The sequence below is a fragment of the Lissotriton helveticus genome, chromosome 7 (assembly GCF_964261635.1).
Source record: "Lissotriton helveticus chromosome 7, aLisHel1.1, whole genome shotgun sequence".
Taxonomy (NCBI): Eukaryota; Metazoa; Chordata; class Amphibia; order Caudata; family Salamandridae; genus Lissotriton; species Lissotriton helveticus.
In genome coordinates, this window is record NC_136068.1 from 1,786,499,713 (window position 1) to 1,786,521,510 (window position 21,798).

Consider the following 21,798-nt stretch of genomic DNA (forward strand, 5'->3'; position numbering starts at 1 on the left):
TGACTAAAGACAAGCCTTTTATAAACATGTCTAGAAAGGAACAAGAAGCCATACGGGCACTAACATCCAATACCAGCATCACGATTAAGCCAGCCGATAGAGGCGGTGCTATTGTTATACTTGACACTGAAGTGTATCGGAATGAATGCTTGCGACAACTGGAGGATCGCAAGGCATATCGCCCTCTGTTGGAAGATCCGACAGAACGATTGCAAGTCACCATCGGACACTTGGTGGAGGAGGCAATATCTGAAGGGTGGATCACATCAGAAGAAGATCAATACCTCCGTACTACTCACCCCGTTATTTCGTATTTTTACTGCCTCCCAAAAGTCCACAAACTTCACAGACCACCATTGGGGCGGCCAATCATTTCTGGAATTGGCTCGATCCTTGAGCCGCTCTCCACTTTTGTGGACCACTTTTTAAACCCAATGGTGAGGGAAATGCCTACTTTCCTCAAGGACACTAAGGATGTACTGAGGTTGCTTCCTGATATACAGTTTGACAGTACCACAGACATCTTGGTCTCATTTGACGTAGAGTCACTGTATACCTCAATACCCCAAACCGAAACACTCGAAGTAGTTGGAAATCTATTGGAATAACGAGACCTCCAATCCATTACACCGGTATCGTTCATCATGGGTCTAGCAGAAATGGTGATGAAAGATAATTATTTTAGGTTCGAAGACACTACCTACCTACAAACATCTGGGACTAGTATGGGTAGTGTCTTCGCGCCTAGTCTCGCTAATCTGTATGTACACAACTTCGAGGAAGCCAAAGTTTTAACATCTACTAATCCTTACCTATTGTCGCTTCAAATTTGGAAGCGATATATAGACAATATCTTGGTCATATGGCGTGGGAGTGAGGAAGATTTGCTAGCTTTTCATAAATGGCTGAACACTCGTAATGCATTTCTGAAATTTACTGTGGAGTATAGTAAAGCTCATCTAGCCTTCCTGGACCTGAAGATATCAGTAACGGATACATGGGGTTTGGCATCAGAACTCTACAGAAAGCCTATGGCAAAGAATGCTTTACTGAGCTATGATAGTTGCCAACCCAGGGCCCTGAGGAACAATTTGCCTTTTGGCCAGTTCCTCAGGGTCCAGAGGAATTGCTCCAACAAAGAAGCTTTTACGATACACTCAAATAAATTAGAGGAGCAACTTCAAGAAAATAACTATCCACGGAAAATAATCCGTCAGTCAAAAAAGCGAGCATCAAATAATAACCGAGAAGCTCTTCTCGAAGTGACTATACCGAAAGAGAAGTCAAACAGAATCACATTTGTCAACACTTTTAATACGAGGTCAAACCAGGTCCAAAAGATCATTCGCAAACATTGGACCATTTTAAACACAGGTGGTGATAATATTCCTATGCCCCTGTTTGCATTTAAAAGAGGACAGAATCTGAAAGACCAATTGGTCCATACCAGACCAAAAACGAAGGTACCTAGACAAGTTGGCACGTTATGGGACCTGCCGCCAGTACAAGGACACCAATCTTGTGGTACATGTTCGGTATGCCCACAAACGTGTAAATCAGTAGTTGTTGATATAGGCACTAACAGACCCTGGCAACAGCGCCGATTTACGAACTGCAACAGCGACAATCTTATTTATTTGATCACGTGCCCTTGTAACAAACGGTACGTTGGCATGACAACAAGAAAAATACGAACAAGAATTTTGGAGCACAAAAGTACTGTGCGATGTCGTAAGCAAGCGACCCGATTGACATCACATTTCCTTGAAGTTGGCCATAGTCCTAATGATTTTGTTTGGACTGTACTAGAACAGCCTCTGTTACCCGAACACTGCCCTGATGTTAGTAGATTTCTGTTCAAGATAGAACAGAAATGGGTATACAAGCTAAATAGCGACAAGGAGGGACTAAATGAACCTATACCCTGGATGTCGCTTTAAACTTGTATTATCAGAGTTGCTTAGTTTCAACTATAGAGCAAGGCCCAGAGAATGTTTCTACTCTGTAGTGCAATAATAACTGATTGGCCAATATAGGTATTGGTACACTACATGGTGTAGATTATAAAAACATGTGACCATAGTAACCTACCAGCGAGTATAACAACGGTATATGAATTAGAAGATTTAACTATACTTTCCGAAGTCCACATCTTGAAAAATGGTTTTTGAATCTTACTGTGTAGGAAGGTTTGTGAACCACACAGTTTGATCCTTACTACAAATCAGTAATTGACATATTGGTCCTGGTTCATGCATGCTGTATAAAGATTAACTTATAGGCATTCTACACCAGCAGCTTGAATTCTTTGTTGAACGCGTTATAAAAAAACTTTTTTTCCAAAAAACTCTTTCTTGAAAGTGCTGTGATAATTAGTAGAGACCCGTTCTGATTGCTGATAAATGAAAATGAGGCTTTAAAAATATATCTTTGATATAAAATTAGCACAAATAGCTTTATCCTCGATATTTTCGGTCTCATGAACTACATTACCCAGAATGCCCAGTGTCACGTGAGAGCGGTCACGTGCACGGACACATTGGGATTAATAATGGCGGCATCGCGTCCGTTCGGTGCCTCCCCAGACAGCACAGAAGCCGGTCTGGAGACACCGACGGACAGGTAAGCTGGAATTGACACCATCTACTCCCCGGGTGGTGTCACAGTGACGCAGAGTAAAATCGCTAGGCGCCTCTCTCTCTTTTTTACTCGTTTTTTATAAGTGCTCATGAAGCAATTGGCGTACTAGTCACATTGGTATCACTGGGTTCTTTTCAAACTCCCTTGCAGGCTAGACGTTGTTTAGCCTTTTTGAGACCACTGACTAGGGACGAATTGTAATAGCATAACCATATTGCTCATTATTCATATGTTTAAAAGGCTTGCTAAACTTGGTAACATAAGAGAATGTTGCTTATTATTGAAATTGCTGTGTGTTGTGTTTTGATGTACAACCACTGAGGCTGCTACTAATTGATCCAATTGATACATAGTCTGCCTGATTATTTCATTTTCCTCTCAAGCTATAACATGTCAGTAGAGAGTGATGGCTAAAACGTTATTGTTTTCACTAATGGACAAACGCGATCTGATTCTATTGGTGAAATGGCGTACATATGCTTAACAGCAGTTTTGAGCATAAATATGTACCAATCAGTGGGGCTTTTAAATGCTACTCCTAAGAAACCTATTGTCTCACAAACTGACTGTACTGATTGAATTTTAACTTATAATTTGAAAACATCTTTTCATTAAGAAAACAGTGTGTCGAATTATAGCTCTATCTACCCTTGTTTTTCGAGTGTCTCTTTATTTGGTTACAGAGCGGTGCTCCTCTATACCTGAGCTGCAGCCAGGTGGGGTGAAGCGCCATACCCACAACTAATGGGTGAGTGGCCATGATTGTGTCAACTTGGTGGTATTTAAAATATACTAACACATGACGTTTTACGCTTGATGACGTCATGGTACTGTTTATTAGCTTACAAATATGCTAATATGTTTCTGTTTTTATGTTTTATGTTCTCTCCTGTGTGTTCGTCCCTTCAACATGATGTGACAAAAGTCTGTGGTGGATCTATTTTGACCTGGATTTTTCAGGTGACATTTTAAACTTCACTTTATAGTAGCAGTAGCTAACATCGGGTCCTGAAGAAAGCATTGGTACTATACCACCATAATGCTGAAACATGTCGACCATCATTGCTCAGAGATATTTTGTTAAATCTGGTTCTGCACTTTCCCTGTTAGATTTGGAAAACTGAGAAGAAAAATTTAAGTTTCATATCTGCTCAGTATTATCCAATTTTAATAGATTTTTCACTCACATTTTTATTTCGCACTGCTGTTTTTCAGTCACCACTTATATTTAAAATAACATCTACAAAACTTAGTACTGACATCACATCACTTCAAAGGTTTTTTGGAGCAGCCTTAAACAATATCAATAGGCTGCTTTCCCTTTTCCTCCTGGGCAAGGAGAACCCAAATGATGTCAACAAGGGCGGTAAAGAGTGGCTACTGATGGGAAAATTTACCCATGCCCTCGAGCTTTAGCTCACATCTTGGTGTCACACTTGGGTGCATACTTGGGTCTCCACCTTTAGATGACAAACTTATTGTTTTTCCATGTTGAGGTCTTGTTTTCATAGTGAGTTCTTCTGTCTTTGACTCCTAGATATAATTGTTGTTTTTGGGCTCTAAAAAGAGCCCTTGTGTTCATTAGTTGGAGCTACATGTAGGGTCGGATGCACACCTTCAGAAAAACTCTGTTTCCTTGATCTGTGAAGTGTACTCCATCACTTCTGTAGATATCAGTCATATGAAAACATATGTTGTTGTTGTAGATCAACCCCATTCTGTAGTCTCTGAGGTATGCAGACACAGCTTTGTTGACATACTTCCTAGATTTTTCAATCTGAGGACAAAATTGGTTTGACCATTTTCACTTCTATCTTTGGCATATATTGGAATATACAAAGATAGTTTGAGGTAAAAGTAACATCAATTGTCCAAAGGTGTCCTTCATAAGCATTTTCAAACCTACCCCAGTCAATGTACCTAGGTAATTTCCACCACAATGCACAATCATGAGGTCAGGGTGTGGAAGATGCAAAGAGGCTTACCACCAAAGGTAGCAATTGGTGCCACTTCAATCCTCTATGTGCAAACATTTAATGTCCACGTTTTGTAAACCCAGGTCTAATCAATACGTCTCTGTTCTGCTTACCTCTTGCACCAGAAAACATAGCTATGTCCTACGATCCACACTAGCATTTTGATGGTATGGCTGGAAGGTATGGAAAGGTGTCTGTAGCTCGTGTAGTTCCTTCGTAGAATAAGAGATATGTTTAAAGATGGGGACCTACTTTTTTTTGCCATACAAAACGATACCTGATTGGGAGATGAAAAGCATTGGTTTTTTTTAAAGTAGGGTGCACATTCGTTTTGTTGAAAAGCATCTTTGTGATTGGTTAAGAAAAAGCAGTTTCAACGTGGAGTACATATCATAGGAAACAATTTGTTCAACTGAACTACACCTGCTACTTGCATTTGGAAGGCATTGTTTGAACTTAAAACAATCGTGAACTTTTAACCTGCACGTGCTGTTAAATGTTTGAGAAACTGTTGCAAAAAAATATCGTTAGGTTTAGAAAAATTGACCTGCACGTGTTGTAGAATGTTCTAGAAAGTGTATTGATAGAAATCATTGCACTTCTGACTTCTATGTGTGCTTGAATATTAGAAAGACTGTTTATATAGAAAATTAAAAAGAAACCATTAGAGAGACGTTTTGAAACCTAAAATAATCAAGGAACTATTCTAATGTCTTCATTACATGTATTTATGTGTTGAGCAACAAAATTGCAGACACAACAGCACCAGGAAGAGGAAGAAGCAGGGAGTGGGGGGACGGGGGGGGATGGGCACAATGGCAGACATGCACAATTAAGTACAGCACAAGTATAGACAAACAATGGCCAAAATGAAACACACCAACAAGTAGCACAAGTCACACAACCCGCCAACATCACACCACTGAACGAGCATAGAAGTGAAAACCACACTGCCTGAAAGGGAGAAGGGTGAACAAAAACTCACATGAAGGGACATCTCACACATACTGCAGCACACACACACACACACATACTAAGCAGAGAACATCAACATCCAACACAATGTTGTCCAAACACAAACATTTGCACAATCAAACACAGGACACCAATACTAAAGCCTGTGGCGGATAAGCGTCCGAAAGCGTCAGTGCGAAAGAGGCACATGAAAACGCATAGGTACAAACCCACAGTCTGGATGGGGTAGCAATTCACATATGGCATGCAGCCAGCGAGTGTGTGACACACACATTGGCATACAAATCAAGACACAACACATTTGGAGACATGTGAAAATGTGGAAGCTTTATAAATAAAAGTGTGTGTCAGTGCGGCCAAGAGTAGTGCCATGATATGCAGACAAATGCAGCAGAATGCCTGAATAAGGAACGTAGGAAAATGTCCATGTCCACCTCAGGGTAGTCCAACACATGTCAGTGTCAAGCAGCGTTGGTTGTCTGCGCCTCTGACATAATTCAACGGCAATGCAGTCATGTCGACTGTTGTTTTGGGACATGTAAGCAGATGTACAATGTGCAATGATGCAGCGGGACACATGCAATGTGGCACATCGAGTAGCGGTTGCAGGTACCTTGTCACTTGTCCATGAACGCGAGTGCAGCTGCGTAAGCCACTATCTCTAATGAGTGATGGCTGACCACAATATTTGACATGTTGTTGACGTAATCCATCAGGTGACCGGGACAGATGTGCTGACTCCAACCACTGTTCCCATTGTGCACCAAAGCAGAATCTGGAAGTGGGTCAATTTGGTCGCTGCATACTACGACACATGCAATCTCCCCGGCCCAGTTCCCAACATGCATGCCAAAAACCCTTGCATGCCATAAACGGGCATCACCATGACACTCCTGGTCATGGGCCAACAGGGGGCGCACACACCGTTGTAATCCATGTCAGCTACCCACTGGTTGGAGTGACACAGGTCCATGCACCACTCGGATAGGCATGTGCGACATTGCAATACAGGTTGAACGCAGGTGACGTCCGGAATGCGGAAGCTCAGCCAGTAAATGATCCGCAGTACTGCCAAAGGCAGTGCACCCAGGACTTGCAGCAGACATGCAAGATATAGGTAGACGTGAATGGAGTTAACCATGTGTTTGGGATGCCCTGCCAGTGCGTCAGTGGCTCTGCTTGTTGCTGCACTGGCTTGCCGTGTGCCAGTGTTGTAGATGAAATGGCACAGCTTGGTGCAATGAGCCGGTTGTTTGTGCAATGGGTGTAGGGTAGGGGTGTGGTGGGAGTACGTGTGAAAGCCATTTCATGCATGCTAACTATGACAAAGGACTTTTGAGTGTGGGATGTGTACTCGTTCTCCAATTGGGCAGTGCGTAGTGTGGGAGATGGATGGAAATATTATCGTATTTGTCAGGGGGGGCTGGCCACTTGCAAGTTCCTTCTCAGAGCAGCAGATGTGCTAGCGCAAGATAGCTCAGACAAAGAACCTTTCATCCCTACAGTAACTTCTCCAGCTGCATTCATACAGGATGTGTACAAAGGCCGGTCGCTGGTGTTGTGGGATGTCTGCGACCCTGGTCATCATGGATGAGATGCTAAGCACTTGGCACATGGGTGGGTTCACTGTGTGTTACGTTGCCAAATAGCTGTTCCTTCCTCCTAGGAGCCCCCACACTTTTGTACAGGTGAGCTGTTGTATCCCGTGCACTCGTATGGCACACCATTGTAATGCCTATTCACGCATGTCCTGCGGCATTCCATCTACACCATGACAGTGCCGTTTGGAGGTGGTGTATGCCACTTTACAACATCGACTGCTGCGCCCCTTGTGGCAGGCCACACCAGAACACAAAGACACACTTACCGCACTTTCTGTACACGGACATGTCCGAGACACCCCGTTCCCCTTGCTGGATAGGCACACCCCTGCACTGACCTGTATACGCCAGACCAGCACACGCCGCTTATGCATGCAGGAGGAGGGGCGTGCGTAGCTACATGTCCAGTGTCACTGACAAAGCTGAGGTGACATGGTAACGTCCGGTGAAGACAGCACACTGTGATGTTGGCCAGAGGTAGCAGTAAGGAAGGGCCCAAAGCCACGTGCATACATCGGTGGCCCCACCGGCCTGCATAGTGCAGGTTCAGTGGCACCACGTGTCGCCAGCCTTCCATATGCAAATACCCCTCACTGATTGAAGGGAGTCTGGTGCTGTGGTCGCTGTCATGAAGTTCGGGTCACTGTCATTCAGGACTCAGGACTGAGTTTCACATGTGGGATCTGCTTGTGTTAATTAAAGAGGGTTAGTGGGACTATGTGTCGCCGGTCTTGCATATGGAAATATGCTTCACTGATCAAAGGGAATCTGGTGCTGTGGTCATTGCCACGGACTTGGGGTGACTGCCATTCAGGAGTCAGGACACTGTTACACATGTGGGATCGGCATGTGTTAAAGAGGGTTAGTGGCACCACGTGTCGCCGCCGTTGCATATGGAAATATGCCTCACTGATCAGAGGGAGTCTGGTGCTGTGGTCGCTGTCATGAACTTGGGGTCACTGTCTTTCAGGACTCAGGACACAGTTACACATGTGAGATCAGCTTGTGTTGAACAAAGTTAGTGGCACTACGTGTCGCCGGCCTTGCATATGGAAATATGCCTCACTGATCGAAGGGAGTCTAGTGCTGTGGTCGCTGCCATTGACATGGGGTCATTGCCATTCAGGACTCAGGGCACTGTTACACATGTGGGATCGGCTTGTGTTGAACAAAGTTAGTGGCACTACGTATTGCCAGCCTTGCATATGGAAATATGATTCACTGATCGAAGGGAGTCTAGTGCTGTGGTCGTTGTCACGGACTTGGGGTGACTGCCATTCAGGACTAAGGACACAGTTCCACATGTGGGATCGGCTTGTGTTCTACAGGGTTAGTGGCACCACATGTCACTGGCCTTGCATATGGAAATATGCCTCACTGATCGAAGGGACTCTGGTGCTGTGGTCGCTGCCACGGACTTGTGGTCACAGCCATTCAGGACTCAGGACACAGTTACACATCTGGGATCGGCTTGTGTTGTACAGGGGTAGTGGCATCATGTGTCGCCGGTCTTGCATATGGACATATGCCTCACTGATCGAAGGGACTCTGGTGCTGTGGTCGCTGCCACAAACTAATGGTCACTGCCATTCAGGACTCAGGACACAGTTACACATGTGGGATTGGCTTGTGTTGAACAGGGTTAGTGGCACCATGTGTCCCCGGCCTTGCATATGGAAATATGCCTCACTGATCAAAGGGAGTCTGGTGCTGTGGTCGCTGCCATGGACTTGGGGTCACTGCCATTCAGGACACAGTTACACATTTGGAATCAGTTTGTGTTGAACAGAGTTATTTGCTGCACGTGTTGCCAGCCTTCCATATGGAAATATGCCTCACTGATCGAAGGGAGTCTGCTTCTGTGGTTGTCTCATGGAGTTGGGGTCTCTGCCATTCAGGACTCAGGACACAGTTCCACATGTGGGATCGGCTTGTGTTGAAGACCGTTAGTGGCACCATGTGTCGCCATTCTTCCACAGTGTAGGCCAGAGGTAGCGGTGAGCAAGGGCCGACAGCACGTGCATTCGTTGGTGGCCCCACCGGCCTGCGTAGTGCAGGTACATTGGCACCACGTGTTGCCGGCATTCCATATGCAAATATTCCTCACTGATTGAAGGGTGTCTGGTGCTATGGCCGCTTCCACAAAGTTGGGGTCGCTGCCATTCAGGACTCAGGACAAAGTTAAACATGTGTGATCGGCTTGTGTTGAACAGGGTTAGTTGGCACCACGTGTCGCCGGTCAAACCACAGTGTAGGTCGGAGGTAGCAGTCAGCAACGGCCCACAGCCATGTGACGTTGACTGGAGCTGCACAGATTGAGATCATTTGGTCTTTTTAACCTATGATAGTCTCTTACACAATTTGCGTCGCTACTAATCTTGAATTGTGAACCGTGCTAACCCTAGTGTAGGGCGGAGGCAGCGGTCAGGATGGGTGCACAGCCACGTGGTGTTGAGTTGAGCTGCACAGTTAGTGGCACCTGGAGCACTCAGCGTGTGCGCACCCTGCGATGATACGTGATCCTGGCGGGCCGCACTGAGAGCAATGTCTTTTGTCTAATAAATTCTGCTTTGATAAGGCCGCGTGGCGATGACTTATGGTGCAGTGAGTTAGTGGCACCTAAAGCACACAGCGTGTGCGCAGCCTGCGATCATGCGTGGTCTGTGTGGGCCGCACTGGGAGCAAAATGTCTTGCGTACTGTACTGCGTCATCTGAAATCGCCCCTGCATCTGAATTGTGAGCCTTGCTGTCCGCAGTGTAGATCGAAGGCAGTAGTTGGTATAGACAGCGGTGCTGTGCCGCTGGGTTCCCAGGGGGCTTGTGTGGAGGAGGCCCGCAGCCATGGCAGCAGCCATGTGCCAGGGTGGGGGCCGCCACTCTGGCAGACTCGTTCATCTTACCATAAGTGAACCACGCCCAGGGCCTGGCCTATTTATTCATACTCCTATGGTGGAGTGGCGTATGTGGACCCGCCCAATCTGCTTCCGCTTCTAGGGGGGGAAAACACAGCTACATGATTGAGATCTTCCCCACTGCCTGAGGTAACATGGTTGCGTCCACTGTGCACTTCACTACAAGTATTGTGCTTTGCATAGTGAGGTCTGTGCAGCACATTAGCGTTACACTTGGCATTGTGTGCATTATTATTGATGGGTGACTTGCCTCCGTCATACATAGTTGGTTGCCACATCTCCCAACATTCAACTATTGTGCGGCTGAGGAGCCATGGTGTTTTTTTGGAAGGTCCATTGTCCTGTTTTGCGCTGCCTTGGGAGTAGTAGGGGGGGGGTGGTCCGGTTGGGAGGCTCTGGTGTTGGTGGCACTAGGTGTTGTGGCCTTGTTGGGTGTCGGACCTACATGATCAGTAGCTCTATCACATGTTGGTCTTTAGATGTGGCTGTGAGTTGGGTACAATTCACGCAGTAGATAGTCGACCTCCTTACACCTCCTTACACCAGTTAATGGTTGATGTTAATTTGGTACTACAAACTCGGCTTATCGCCTGCTTTTTGGATCGCATTGCAGATATGGCTGGTAGTTGAAAATATGGGGAAGTGGTGTTTTTTTTCACAGGAACGCCTACTTTGCATATCATTAGCGTTAGTTGTGGCTCTCTGTGGCGATTTTATTGGCAGAAGGTATCGATGGAAAAGTGGTGACCAGGTTGCGAATGGGATGATAATTAAAAAACAGAGAAAAAAGATAGGTTTAATTAATATTATAATTAGAAATTAGCATTTAAAAACCTTTGAAATTCACTGAAAAAACCATAGGTTTCAGGGACGTTATAGTTAGAAATTAGCAATTATAAAAGCAGGAAATTCACGAAAATAACTAAAGGTTTCAGGGACGTTATAGTTAGTTGGACATTTCACTCACACCAAACCATAGAAATTCCCCTATTATAGTTAGTTGAGCTAACTATAATTCCCGCCCCCGCAATGTACTGCTGATGACGTCACATATTACATCATTCATGACATGGTCAGTGACATCACTGATGACATCTCAAATGACATCACTGATGACATCATTGATGACATCATCCAGTGACTATGTGTTTCTATAAAATGTAAATATGTTTTATATATACATGCCAAGGTGTATTGAAGAATGAATGATCCAAACCTCCCGCTGCCGATCAGCTGCTAGGTGACAGCCAAACAAAAGGGATGCACGTACCTGGCCTTTGGGCTTTCCCACGAAAATGTAAGCAATCCGTCTGCAGTCCCACGCATTCGATTAATTTATCAGTTTTACATTCCTCAATGGTGTCTTCTTTGAAGCAGTCTGGGCACTTCTTTCCATTGGAGGTCAAGTTCATAGGAGGAACTAAAAAAACGGCAGAACAAAAGAATTATCCATCTACCCTTTCAAAGATAAGTAACAAAAATCACTGAAAGCACCCACATCTTAAAACATAAACAACAGAAGGGAAACTTCACTCTGTATTGATGTTACCATTTAAAAGTTCTGTGGCGCAAGGAACACTGCCGCCTAGTGATAAGGCTCTCATCTTGGGCAAATCTGTGGATTCCATCAACTCAAGTAGGTAGATAAAGTAGGCCTGGCTCTGAAAGCCCCTGTTACACTCTGAAATTTTCACGGATTGTCCGTTTCCTAAACCTCTACCCACAGTAGATAGAAACCTGTGGAATGGTTTGGAGGGGAGGCAAGGTGTTACCTTGTGGCGTTAGCAGGAAGTGAATGAGTGCATGATGTCACTTCCTATAATGCCCATCCATTCATGCTGTGTTAACGCGTTTGCCCCATTAAAACAGTATTCAAACAACAAACTTTACAATATTACCCAAGTTGGAAAACCCTTCTGTCAAAATTGTGACCATTAGTTTCATATCCTTGTCCAATTCACAAAACCAGCATAAAAAATCTGACCTCTGCTCCACATATTTTCTTATACATTTGAAGTATATTTCTGCCTTTTGGAACAAGGGACCTAAGCTCAAAGGACAGAATTTAATCCATGAGGGCAAGGGAGCAAAATACTCCATCGCTCTGACATTTTGCGCTGGGTTAGCGGCACACAAATCCACAAGTCTGTGAGTGTTTTATCATCATTCTACTGCCATCTCCATGACACACCCACTTGGTTATGTTGATGTTAAATGTTCCATACCATCAGATTTTCAAGGGATGTACGTCAGTACAACGCGATCATTTTGATTGCGGTACTTTACGAGGCAGCCATTACAACGCAAGTCATTACAACGACTTGCGTTGGAGCGCGCTGGATTGTGGATTAGTTTAATTTTCTATTCCAACTCCAGCCCACGTAACAGAACGGAAGGTGTTGGAATAGAAAATCAAACTATTCCTTTAACAAGAGCGTGTTGTAATGGATGTTTCCCATTTTGTATTCTCCCAAATTGACTTTAGATGCACAAACTTTTCGAAACATTGTCCAGTCATTTCCCTTTTGTCTGTACAAAAACATGTTCTTATTACTGTAACATTTATTATGAATTTAATTGTTACATTGTTTTAGGAGCTGAAAGAGTAATCTCTTTATACTGTTAAGATGTATAGTGACTTACAAACGTGCACTTCTCAATGATTACTTCATTTTGGATTAATTTAATTTTAAGTCTGGCTTCGAGACGACTTAAGTTGTCCTACTAGCCTCACGGTTTCTCAAAATAATACAATTAAAATGCAGTTTCACTTCCAGAAAATACGTTTTTTGATCAGCCTGCTTCAGTCATTGGTCGGACAGTGTGCCAGTAATATGTTGGTTCAGTCCACAGATCAGCACACATACAGCAGTACAATGCGATTACCCATAGACTTTGTAAAGGCAATTAGTGTAACTTCACATTCAAAGGAATTCAGACCCTTGAATTAATGCGTGACCAGCAAATCGTGCAAATGTAGAGAAAGTGAGTATTGACAGCAGTGGCTGGTCTGCTGTGTCAATTCTTACAGAGGGCACTCCATTCTCTTCAAACTGACAGATTCCCAGCTATTCAGTGCCATTCATTGTTTTTTTTTATTGCCAGAGTATTCACACATGTCATCTTTTTTTATTTTATTTTTAAAATTCCAAACACATACTTGCAAATCAAAATAGAACCATTTCTACGTGTCCGATTGGACTGTGTTTTTGTAGGTGAGTGGGCTTGTTTTTTTAGATTCTGGCAGTACACCACTTTGGAGGTAGAGAGGACGTTCGGGCTGTAGTGTAGTCTTAATTATCTGCTATGGACAGTACCAGTGGATCTTTCCACCAGTGCCCATTTTCAGCAATGCCTCATCTGACACTACTCTGCTTCTTTAAATTTTGCTAGTGGTTGTTCTGACATTCCTCTCTGCACCATGAGAACATACAGATGTGTCAACACACAGGAATGTTGTTATCACTTGAGCAACAATCTCAGTAAAGGACTCTGGTGCATGGACATTCTATTAGAATCTGCCTTGCGCTGCCCGTTGGCGTGCGAACCAAGCTCATGTTGACATTTAGGGCCTCATTTATGAGAAATGACGCATCGCTGCATGAAAGCAGGGATGTGTCACTTCTCAGTGAGCACTCCTTGCGACATACCTGATGCGTCATATTTAATGTATGGCGCATCATGTCGCAAGAACTTACAGATACGTCAGTATTTCTGACGTATCTGTAAGCGCAAAAGTGACGCATTGCTGGAATGCGTCCTTTCACATGGGGCAAGCCCCATGTGAAAGGGCCTGCAACAGTCTTACGCCTGCTGTGAGGCAGGCGCAAGATTTTGACGCAACAGCGTCCTAGAAGTGACGCAGTGAAATCTCATATATTTCACTGTGTCACTTCTACGAGGTTTTTTGCGGTGTAACGCCCCCCCTGCATACATTATACCTGACGCTGGTATAATGTAGCGCAGGGGTTTACAAAGTGATGCATCTTTTTAGATGCTTCACTTTGTAAATAGTGCGCAACAGAAGGCATGTTTTACGCCGCCAATGCATCACAAAAAGTGACGCATCAGCAGCGCAAAACTAACTCAAGGCCTCATAAATGAGGCCCGCGGTCTCTAGACTGGTGACAGTTGTAATGTACCGTTGGAACTAAGCCAGCGCTGTGCTTGCACGCACAACAGGCATTGTCTGTGGGATCTTCCCACCGGAACTTAAATAAATCTTCTCACCATCTTGTATGTCTCCTGTCATTACCACATTCATCGTGGCAACGAGCGAGAAGAACGAAGATCTCAGGCAGCACCCATGTCATTGTGGAGGAGTCTGCAGTTTCACACAAACTTCTCAGCGAATTGCAGTATCCACTCAAAATAACTGCTGGAGTGTCGCAGAAGTGTCCACAGTTGACTCCTAAACTCTTGCCATCTATGCACATACCCGCTCTGCTGTCTGGCTGATCCTCAGCGTGGAGCATCTCGGAAGCCCTCAGCATATGCCCCGCATGTCTGATGACGAAATCTATGCTCGTAGGATGGCTGCGCTACACATAATATTTATATATACACACAATTAATTATATACAATAAATACACTATTTTACATTAAAATACATTTCATTTCATTTCAACATGTTAAAAAAAACCACAACAAAAATCCAAAAGGTGGTCTATAAGGACTTATTGGTTCCTTTTCCAAACAGTGCATGAATTATAAAATTTACATATTTACACAGAACATGGCTATAACATTGTTCTAAGCTAAGTTCTGCTACTTATTTCTTCTCTTGTTACATGACTTCATTATAGAAACAAAATAACTGAAGCTAGGAAAGAAAGAACAGAGGTGGGCCTAACAACCTCATATCTTTATGGCTTTGCGGTGGGTTTCAGATATTATAATTGTTTTAGTACCTGTAAGGTTGTTATTAAAGCAAAGAATTTTCTAGATTATATAGCCTAAAGGTTATCTTACCGAATAAAGTGAACTCTTCTTCATGCTGAGAAAGATATATTCTTCCATCCAGTTTAGAGACAGTATTATTTAAAAATTATTCTAAAATGCAAGGATGAAGCCATATTAATATTTAGCATATTATGTAACCAGTATTGTTATTATAGTCACTTCCAGGTTAATTTCATACCTTTTCTTTGGTAAATGACAGATACTTCAATTTCATCAAGTTAAGAAAACTTAGGTCAGATAGCCCAATGTAACAGGAATCTGAGTAAAAAAAAAAATGCAAGTGAATGTAATTAAGGCATTTGTTATTTTTGTCTGCCCCAAGAGTAAAAGTTAACAAAACTCAAGGGTTTAAACAGCCAATTTAACTCTGAGGTAGTCTGGTTTTTAAGAGATTAATAAAAAGTTGGCATATACAGAAGGGCATTATTGTTCTCAAAATGGTATTTCCTTTTAATAAAGAAGGGCAGCCATATTGTACTGTCACGATTCCTTGGATATCTATCAGTAGTAATAGGCTGGTATCTCAAAATATAATAATAATATTAAATATCAAGTTCCCAGTTTCCTCAAACTGTAATCGAGTTGTAAGCTGGGGTATACCAAACAAATCTATTTGTGTGGCAACCATCTAAAGACACAAAATTATTCTAACCTCGTTACACTTACTTGAAGTAGTAAATCCAGCCGGCTCAATCGCGTGGCGTCTTTTCTTGTAATGTATGAGCCACAGAGAACATCGCAACTTATATATGGTATTTAATTGAACAATTGGATGCACCTGTGATTGTATAGTCCTATCCTTGTAGGAGGGCGAGCTGTTCCTCCGTAAAACCGGCGCCATCTTAGCAGTACCGGATGCACTTGTCAGTGTATTATAAATCCGTGGCACATAATTCTTGTTCTCTTTAGCGTTGTTATATAGTTTCGTATTTATACCAATTTTAACCACAATCTGTTATACGAAAATAAGGGCAGAAATTAAATTTGTTAATATTATAAAATAAAACGTAATTTGATGTAATTATTGATGCGGCTCAAACTGCCGCACAATTATGTTTTTATACAAATTAGCCCTTTTCTAACCATATATCATGATGTATGGTTGTTAAGATATTCCGGGAAAAAAGAAGATCGTCACCCGGACCTGCCATTTTGGATGGGTTTCAAATTAAGCTTAATGGCATGATTTAGGTCGCCATCTTATAGTGTGTATAGATTGTGGATGCCGATAGCACAATATCCTATTTACATAAGACGATTTTCAGGGCCATCTTGTAGTGTAAAGAAAACGTTAAAGAAACAAGGGGGGAACTGATTCGAAAAAGTATAGTTTTGGTCCACTAGAAAGCTATTATCAGATGCTTAAGTTTGAAAAATAAAAAATGTATATTAAAAAAAGTTATTTCTAATGTCATAACAAATTGGTAACGGGAACTTAAGTCTTCATGTCACAAATGTGATAAGGAAATGTGATCAAAGTAAAGCGATCACCAAAGTGGAAACCCTAACGAAGCAGTGTTCTCAATATTATAGTGACATGGCACAGCATGATTTCATTGATCCAGTTATTGGGAATTAATTTGAGTACCTTTATATTATGTCATAGTGAATTAATTAACATTGTATAAACTCATTCTCTGCACCTTGTATCCCCAGTGTAGAGCCTCATAATTATGCCCGTTTTTTCTCATATTTAAGGCAATTGTATTTTCTAAAGGAACCCAATGGGAGTATAACCAATTTTGCAAAAAATACGGAAGGAAGACAATTCTAAGTGCTATATCAATTGTCATAAAGAATACATAAATACAACAATACATAGCGAATTATGGGTCACATATTATCATCAGTCACATATTTACAAGATTCTGAGGACACATTCTAGATTGAAGTCAAGAATATTCAAAGTTACAAAAAATGATACAGTTCTGAATTGATGTTCAGTCCCTGGCTGGTCGTCCTCAATCTACAGATCCAACCTGCCTCAGCTTTCCTTAGGGATAATTCTCGGTTTCCACCTCTTTGGGGAGTCTGTACCTGTTCCAAAGCATGGAACCAGATATTCTTTTCATTTGGATGATTTTCTTTTATATGTGTCGCCACAGGGTATCTAGCATCATTATTCTTTATGGCCCTAATATGCTCTTGAATTCGTACTTTTAAGCTTCTGATGCTACTGCCTATATAGACTTTGTTGCATGAGCAAACTAAAGCATATACGGTGTCTGTGGTGTTGCAATTAATGAAAGATCTAATTTCATATTCTTTTTTGGTGTTATACTGAAATCTCAATTTTTTGTTTAGGCCATATTGGCAGATGGTACAAGTTCCGCAGACATAAAAACCAGCCGGTTTAGTAGTCAGTCATGCGGTATTGCTTGTGGATTTTACACTCTTAACATAACTGGGACATAGCATCTTTTTTAGATTTTCTCCCCTCTTGTATACCACCCTGGGTTTTGTGGGTACAGTGCCCGGTGGCATATTGCCAGATACAATTAGGTGCCAGTTTTTCCGTAGAATGTTATAAACATGATTACTATACAAATCAAATTTAGTTATGAACAATACTTCGTCTTTTCCTTTCTTTTTCTTATTTCTATTAACACTACCTTGTAGAATAGTGCCACGATTTACAGTTTTAATCCTTGACTCAGCTTTGTTCAAACATTCATCTGTGTACCCTCTCTCCTTAAAGGCGCTTTTCATTGTTTTAATATGTTTTCGGAAATTCTTTTCTTGACTGCAATTACGTCGGGCTCTTGTCATCTCACCAAAGGGTATAGCATTTATTGTCCCTCTAGGGTGTGCACTGTCAGCATGTAAAATGCTGTTACATGCTGTGGGTTTCTTAAAAATGTCACTTTCGGTTTTATTCCCATTGACATATAGTCTCAAATCCAAAAAATCAATTGATTCTCTGGAGTACTTCATGGTCAGTTTTACATTGAACCAATTATCATTTAGATAATCGAAATAGGCCATTAATTCTGTTAGTTCTCCATTCCACAGCATCAAAATGTCATCGATATATCTACCATAGAAAATTATGTTATCATTCCATGGTTTTGATCCGATGCCCCAGGCATGCTCCGTCTCATACAGGCCCATAAAAAGGCCTGCATAAGACGGAGCAAACCTGGATCCCATCGATGTACCCTGTTTTTGCAAGAACCAGTCTCCCTAGTGAAGAAATGCATTCATTTCAAGGATCATGCGCGTCATTTCTAATAGCATGAGAGTAGGTTCCAAGTTTGTGGCAGTACATTTATACAGGAAATATTTAGCAGCCTCTATACCGCAATCACTTTTGATGCATGTATATAAGCTCTCTACGTCTAAAGTGACGAAGCGAAGATCAGGACTATCCCATACGAAGTCTTCTAGTTTGCATAAAACATCCCCACTGTCCTTTAGGTAGGAGGGCAAGTTTTTGACAAAGGGTTGGAGATATTCATCCACAAATTTTGAGAGCCGTTCAGTGGGCCCGCCATTCCCCGATATTATCGGTCTCCCGGGTGGAAACCCACCCCCCCCTTATGAATTTTAGGGAGGATTTATATACATGGATGGCGAGAGTCAGGAGCTTGCAGATATTTATATTCTGTGTCTGATAATAAACAAGACTCATGCCAATCTCTTAAAGCGGCATTGATGTTTTGTTCAATTTTTTGTGTAGGATTGTCTTTTAATTTGATGTAGCAATCTTTTTGTCCTAGTTGTCTATCTATTTAATTTAGATAATCAACCCTGTTCATCACTATAATATTCCCTCCTTTGTCTGCCTCTCGTATGGTTATTGTAGGGTCATCTCGTAGTCCATTCAATATGTCTCTCTCTTTTTATGTTCCATTATTTGCATGTTTACAATGTAAATGTGACATATGCTTATCCTCTAATTGATGAATTTCTTGAGTTACCTTGTTATAAAACTCATCAATAAAGGTGTCCTGTTGTCTTAATGGTAGGAACTTGGACTGTATTCTTAGGCCACTGTCAAGTGAGACATCCTCGACTATTTCTAATGATCTAGCAGTTTCAGTGATGTCTACATTTTCATCTTCCTCATTTAGGGTGGAAATCAAATGGGTAACATTTAGATCAGCAATTGACATTTCTGAAATACACGGATTATCTGATGGAACATTCTGTACACTTTTATGATGTTCAAAGTATTTTTTTATTCTCAATTTTCTTATAAACTTAAACAAGTCAACATGTAGATCTACAAAATTACAGGTGTTCGTTACACAAAAATTCAGTCCTTTTAACAACAACATTTCCTAATTTTTGGTCAAAATTCTGTTAGAAAGATTAACAATACTCAATGCATTATGAGCTACATTTAGCTCCACATCATTTTCTATTTCTTCATGTTTGTCTTGCTCTGCTGCCTGGTTTGTACACCTGGTCTTATGTTTCTTCCCTCCCCTTCTGATTCTGAATTTTGGCTTTTCTTTTTCTTTCCCAATCTGTATCTTTGGACTTCCCTTAAAAAATGAGAAGAGGCAGAGGGGACAGGCATTTCTTGTTTGCTAGTGCCCTCCCCAGGATCACTATAAACGGAGGAGAGAGATGTGCTGCTTGAGGAGACACTTATTGACTTTGCATGGGAAGTGTCATTTGAATTAGCTTTGGGGGCTATATCATCATATTTGTTTGAGAAGGTGAAAATTCTGCCATCGGCATAATCCTTTTCATCCCTCTGTATCTTTTTCATTTTCTTTTCTTTCAAATATATTTGATAAGCAGCTAATTCTGTTTTCAAAATCTCATAATTTTTGGTAGTAGAATCTTTTAGATTCATATCAGCGATTTCTTTTTCAAGTATAGCGATTTCCTCTTTTATTTTGCTGACCTTTCTTTCTGAGTTAACAATGAGTATTCTCATCATTCGATAAGACGCATCATAAAGTCCTTCCTCCCAATCATCTAACAGATCCTGTTCTAAATCCTCATAGTTAGGGAAGATTAAGATGCGTAAGCCACGCGGTACTTTTTTATTTTCAATGTATTTTCGCAGGGTCGCCCCGTCCCACCATTTGGCGAGTTCCTGCTTTTTCAGTTTTTCTAGTCTATAGAATTTTTCTTTTAGGACCTCATTCCTTGGAGTTACCTTTTTAGTGACATTGGTGTTGGGTTCTTTACATTTAAACAGATCCCCCAACATTTCCTCTCTTTTGTCGTCAAAATCCATTTTTATTAAGTGCGAGAAGTAAGGCGGATAGTGCCAATCAAACCCAAATTACACAGTTTGAGAACAGAACAATTGGGAAAAGGGGTTTTAAGCACAATTGCACCTATCCTGTATATTGCCTCGTTTTTTTTATTTTGCCACGGATCGGAGATTCTTTTCCCTAGACCTCCCAGAACAAAAGAATTTGTTCTAACATACAATTTTTTCAAAACTGATCCAGCACACAAAATAGTCTAATGAAGATCTATACAATAACAATCTCAGTTCATAAATCAGAGAATATGGAAAATCAATTCAGTAGCAGAGTCTTAAGATGTTTTTTCGGAGTTCAATCTTTATTTGATTCTTCACACATGTAGCCAACGGGTTTCGTCCTCCACTGACTTCTTCAGGGCTACAAATAATATTTATATATACACACAATTAATATATACAATATATACACTATTTTACATTAAAATACATTTCATTTCATTTCAACATGTTGAAAAAAACCACAACAAAAATCCAAAAGGTGGTCTATAAGGACTTATTGGTTCCTTTTCCAAACAGTGCATGATTTATAAAATTTACATATTTACACAGAACATGGCTATAACATTGTTCTAAGCTAAGATCTGCTACTTATTTCTTCTCTTGTTACATGACTTCATTATAGAAACAAAATAACTGAAGCTAGGAAAGAAAGAACAGAGGTGGGCCTAACAACCTCATATCGTTATGGCTTTGCGGTGGGTTTCAGATATTATAATTGTTTTAGTACCTGTAGGGTTGTTATTAAAGCAAAGAATTTTCTAGATTATATAGCCTAAAGGTTAGCTTACCGAATAAAGTGAACTCTTCTTCATGCTGAGAAAGATATATTCTTCAATCCAGTTTAGAGACAGTATTACTTAAAAATTATTCTAAAATGCAAGGATGAAGCCATATTAATATTTAGCATATTATGTCACCAGTATTGTTATTATAGTCACTTCCAGGTTAATTTCATACCTTTTCTTTGGTAAATGACAGATACTTCAATTTCATCAAGTTAGGAAAACTTAGGTCAGATAGCCCAATGTAACAGGAATCTGAGTAAAAAAAAAATACAAGTGAATGTAATTAAGGCATTTGTTATTTTTGTCTGCCACAAGAGTAAAAGTTAACAAAACTCAAGGGTTTAAACAGCCAAATTAACTCTGAGGTAGTCTGGTTTTAAGAGATTAATAAAACGTTGGCATATACAGAAGGGCATTATTGTTCTCAAAATGGTATTTCCTTTTATTAAAGAAGGGCAGCCATATTGTACTGTCACGATTCCTTGGATATCTATCAGTAGTAATAGGCTGGTATCTCAAAATATAGCAATAATGTTAAATATCAAGTTCCCAGATTACTCAAACTGTAATCGAGTTGTAAGCTGGGGTATACCAAACAAATCTATTTGTGTGGCAACCATCTAAAGATACAATATTATTCTAACCTCGTTACACTTACTTCAAGTAGTAAATCCAGCCGGCTCAATCGCTTGGCGTCTTTTCTTGTAATGTA

The 21,798-nt window shown here is 41.3% G+C and overlaps 1 protein-coding gene across 2 annotated transcripts in view; it reads right to left on the reverse strand.

Annotated features, from left to right (window-relative positions):
- The window catches only part of LOC144767716 (uncharacterized), a 323,524-nt gene that overhangs the window by 246,389 nt on the left and 55,337 nt on the right, over positions 1-21,798 (reverse strand). For both annotated transcript variants that reach the window (XM_078651106.1, XM_078651107.1), the window contains exon 4: positions 11,376-11,525. In XM_078651106.1, coding sequence (XP_078507232.1) covers positions 11,376-11,525 — 150 coding nt within the window. The remainder of the gene's footprint in view (positions 1-11,375; positions 11,526-21,798) is intronic.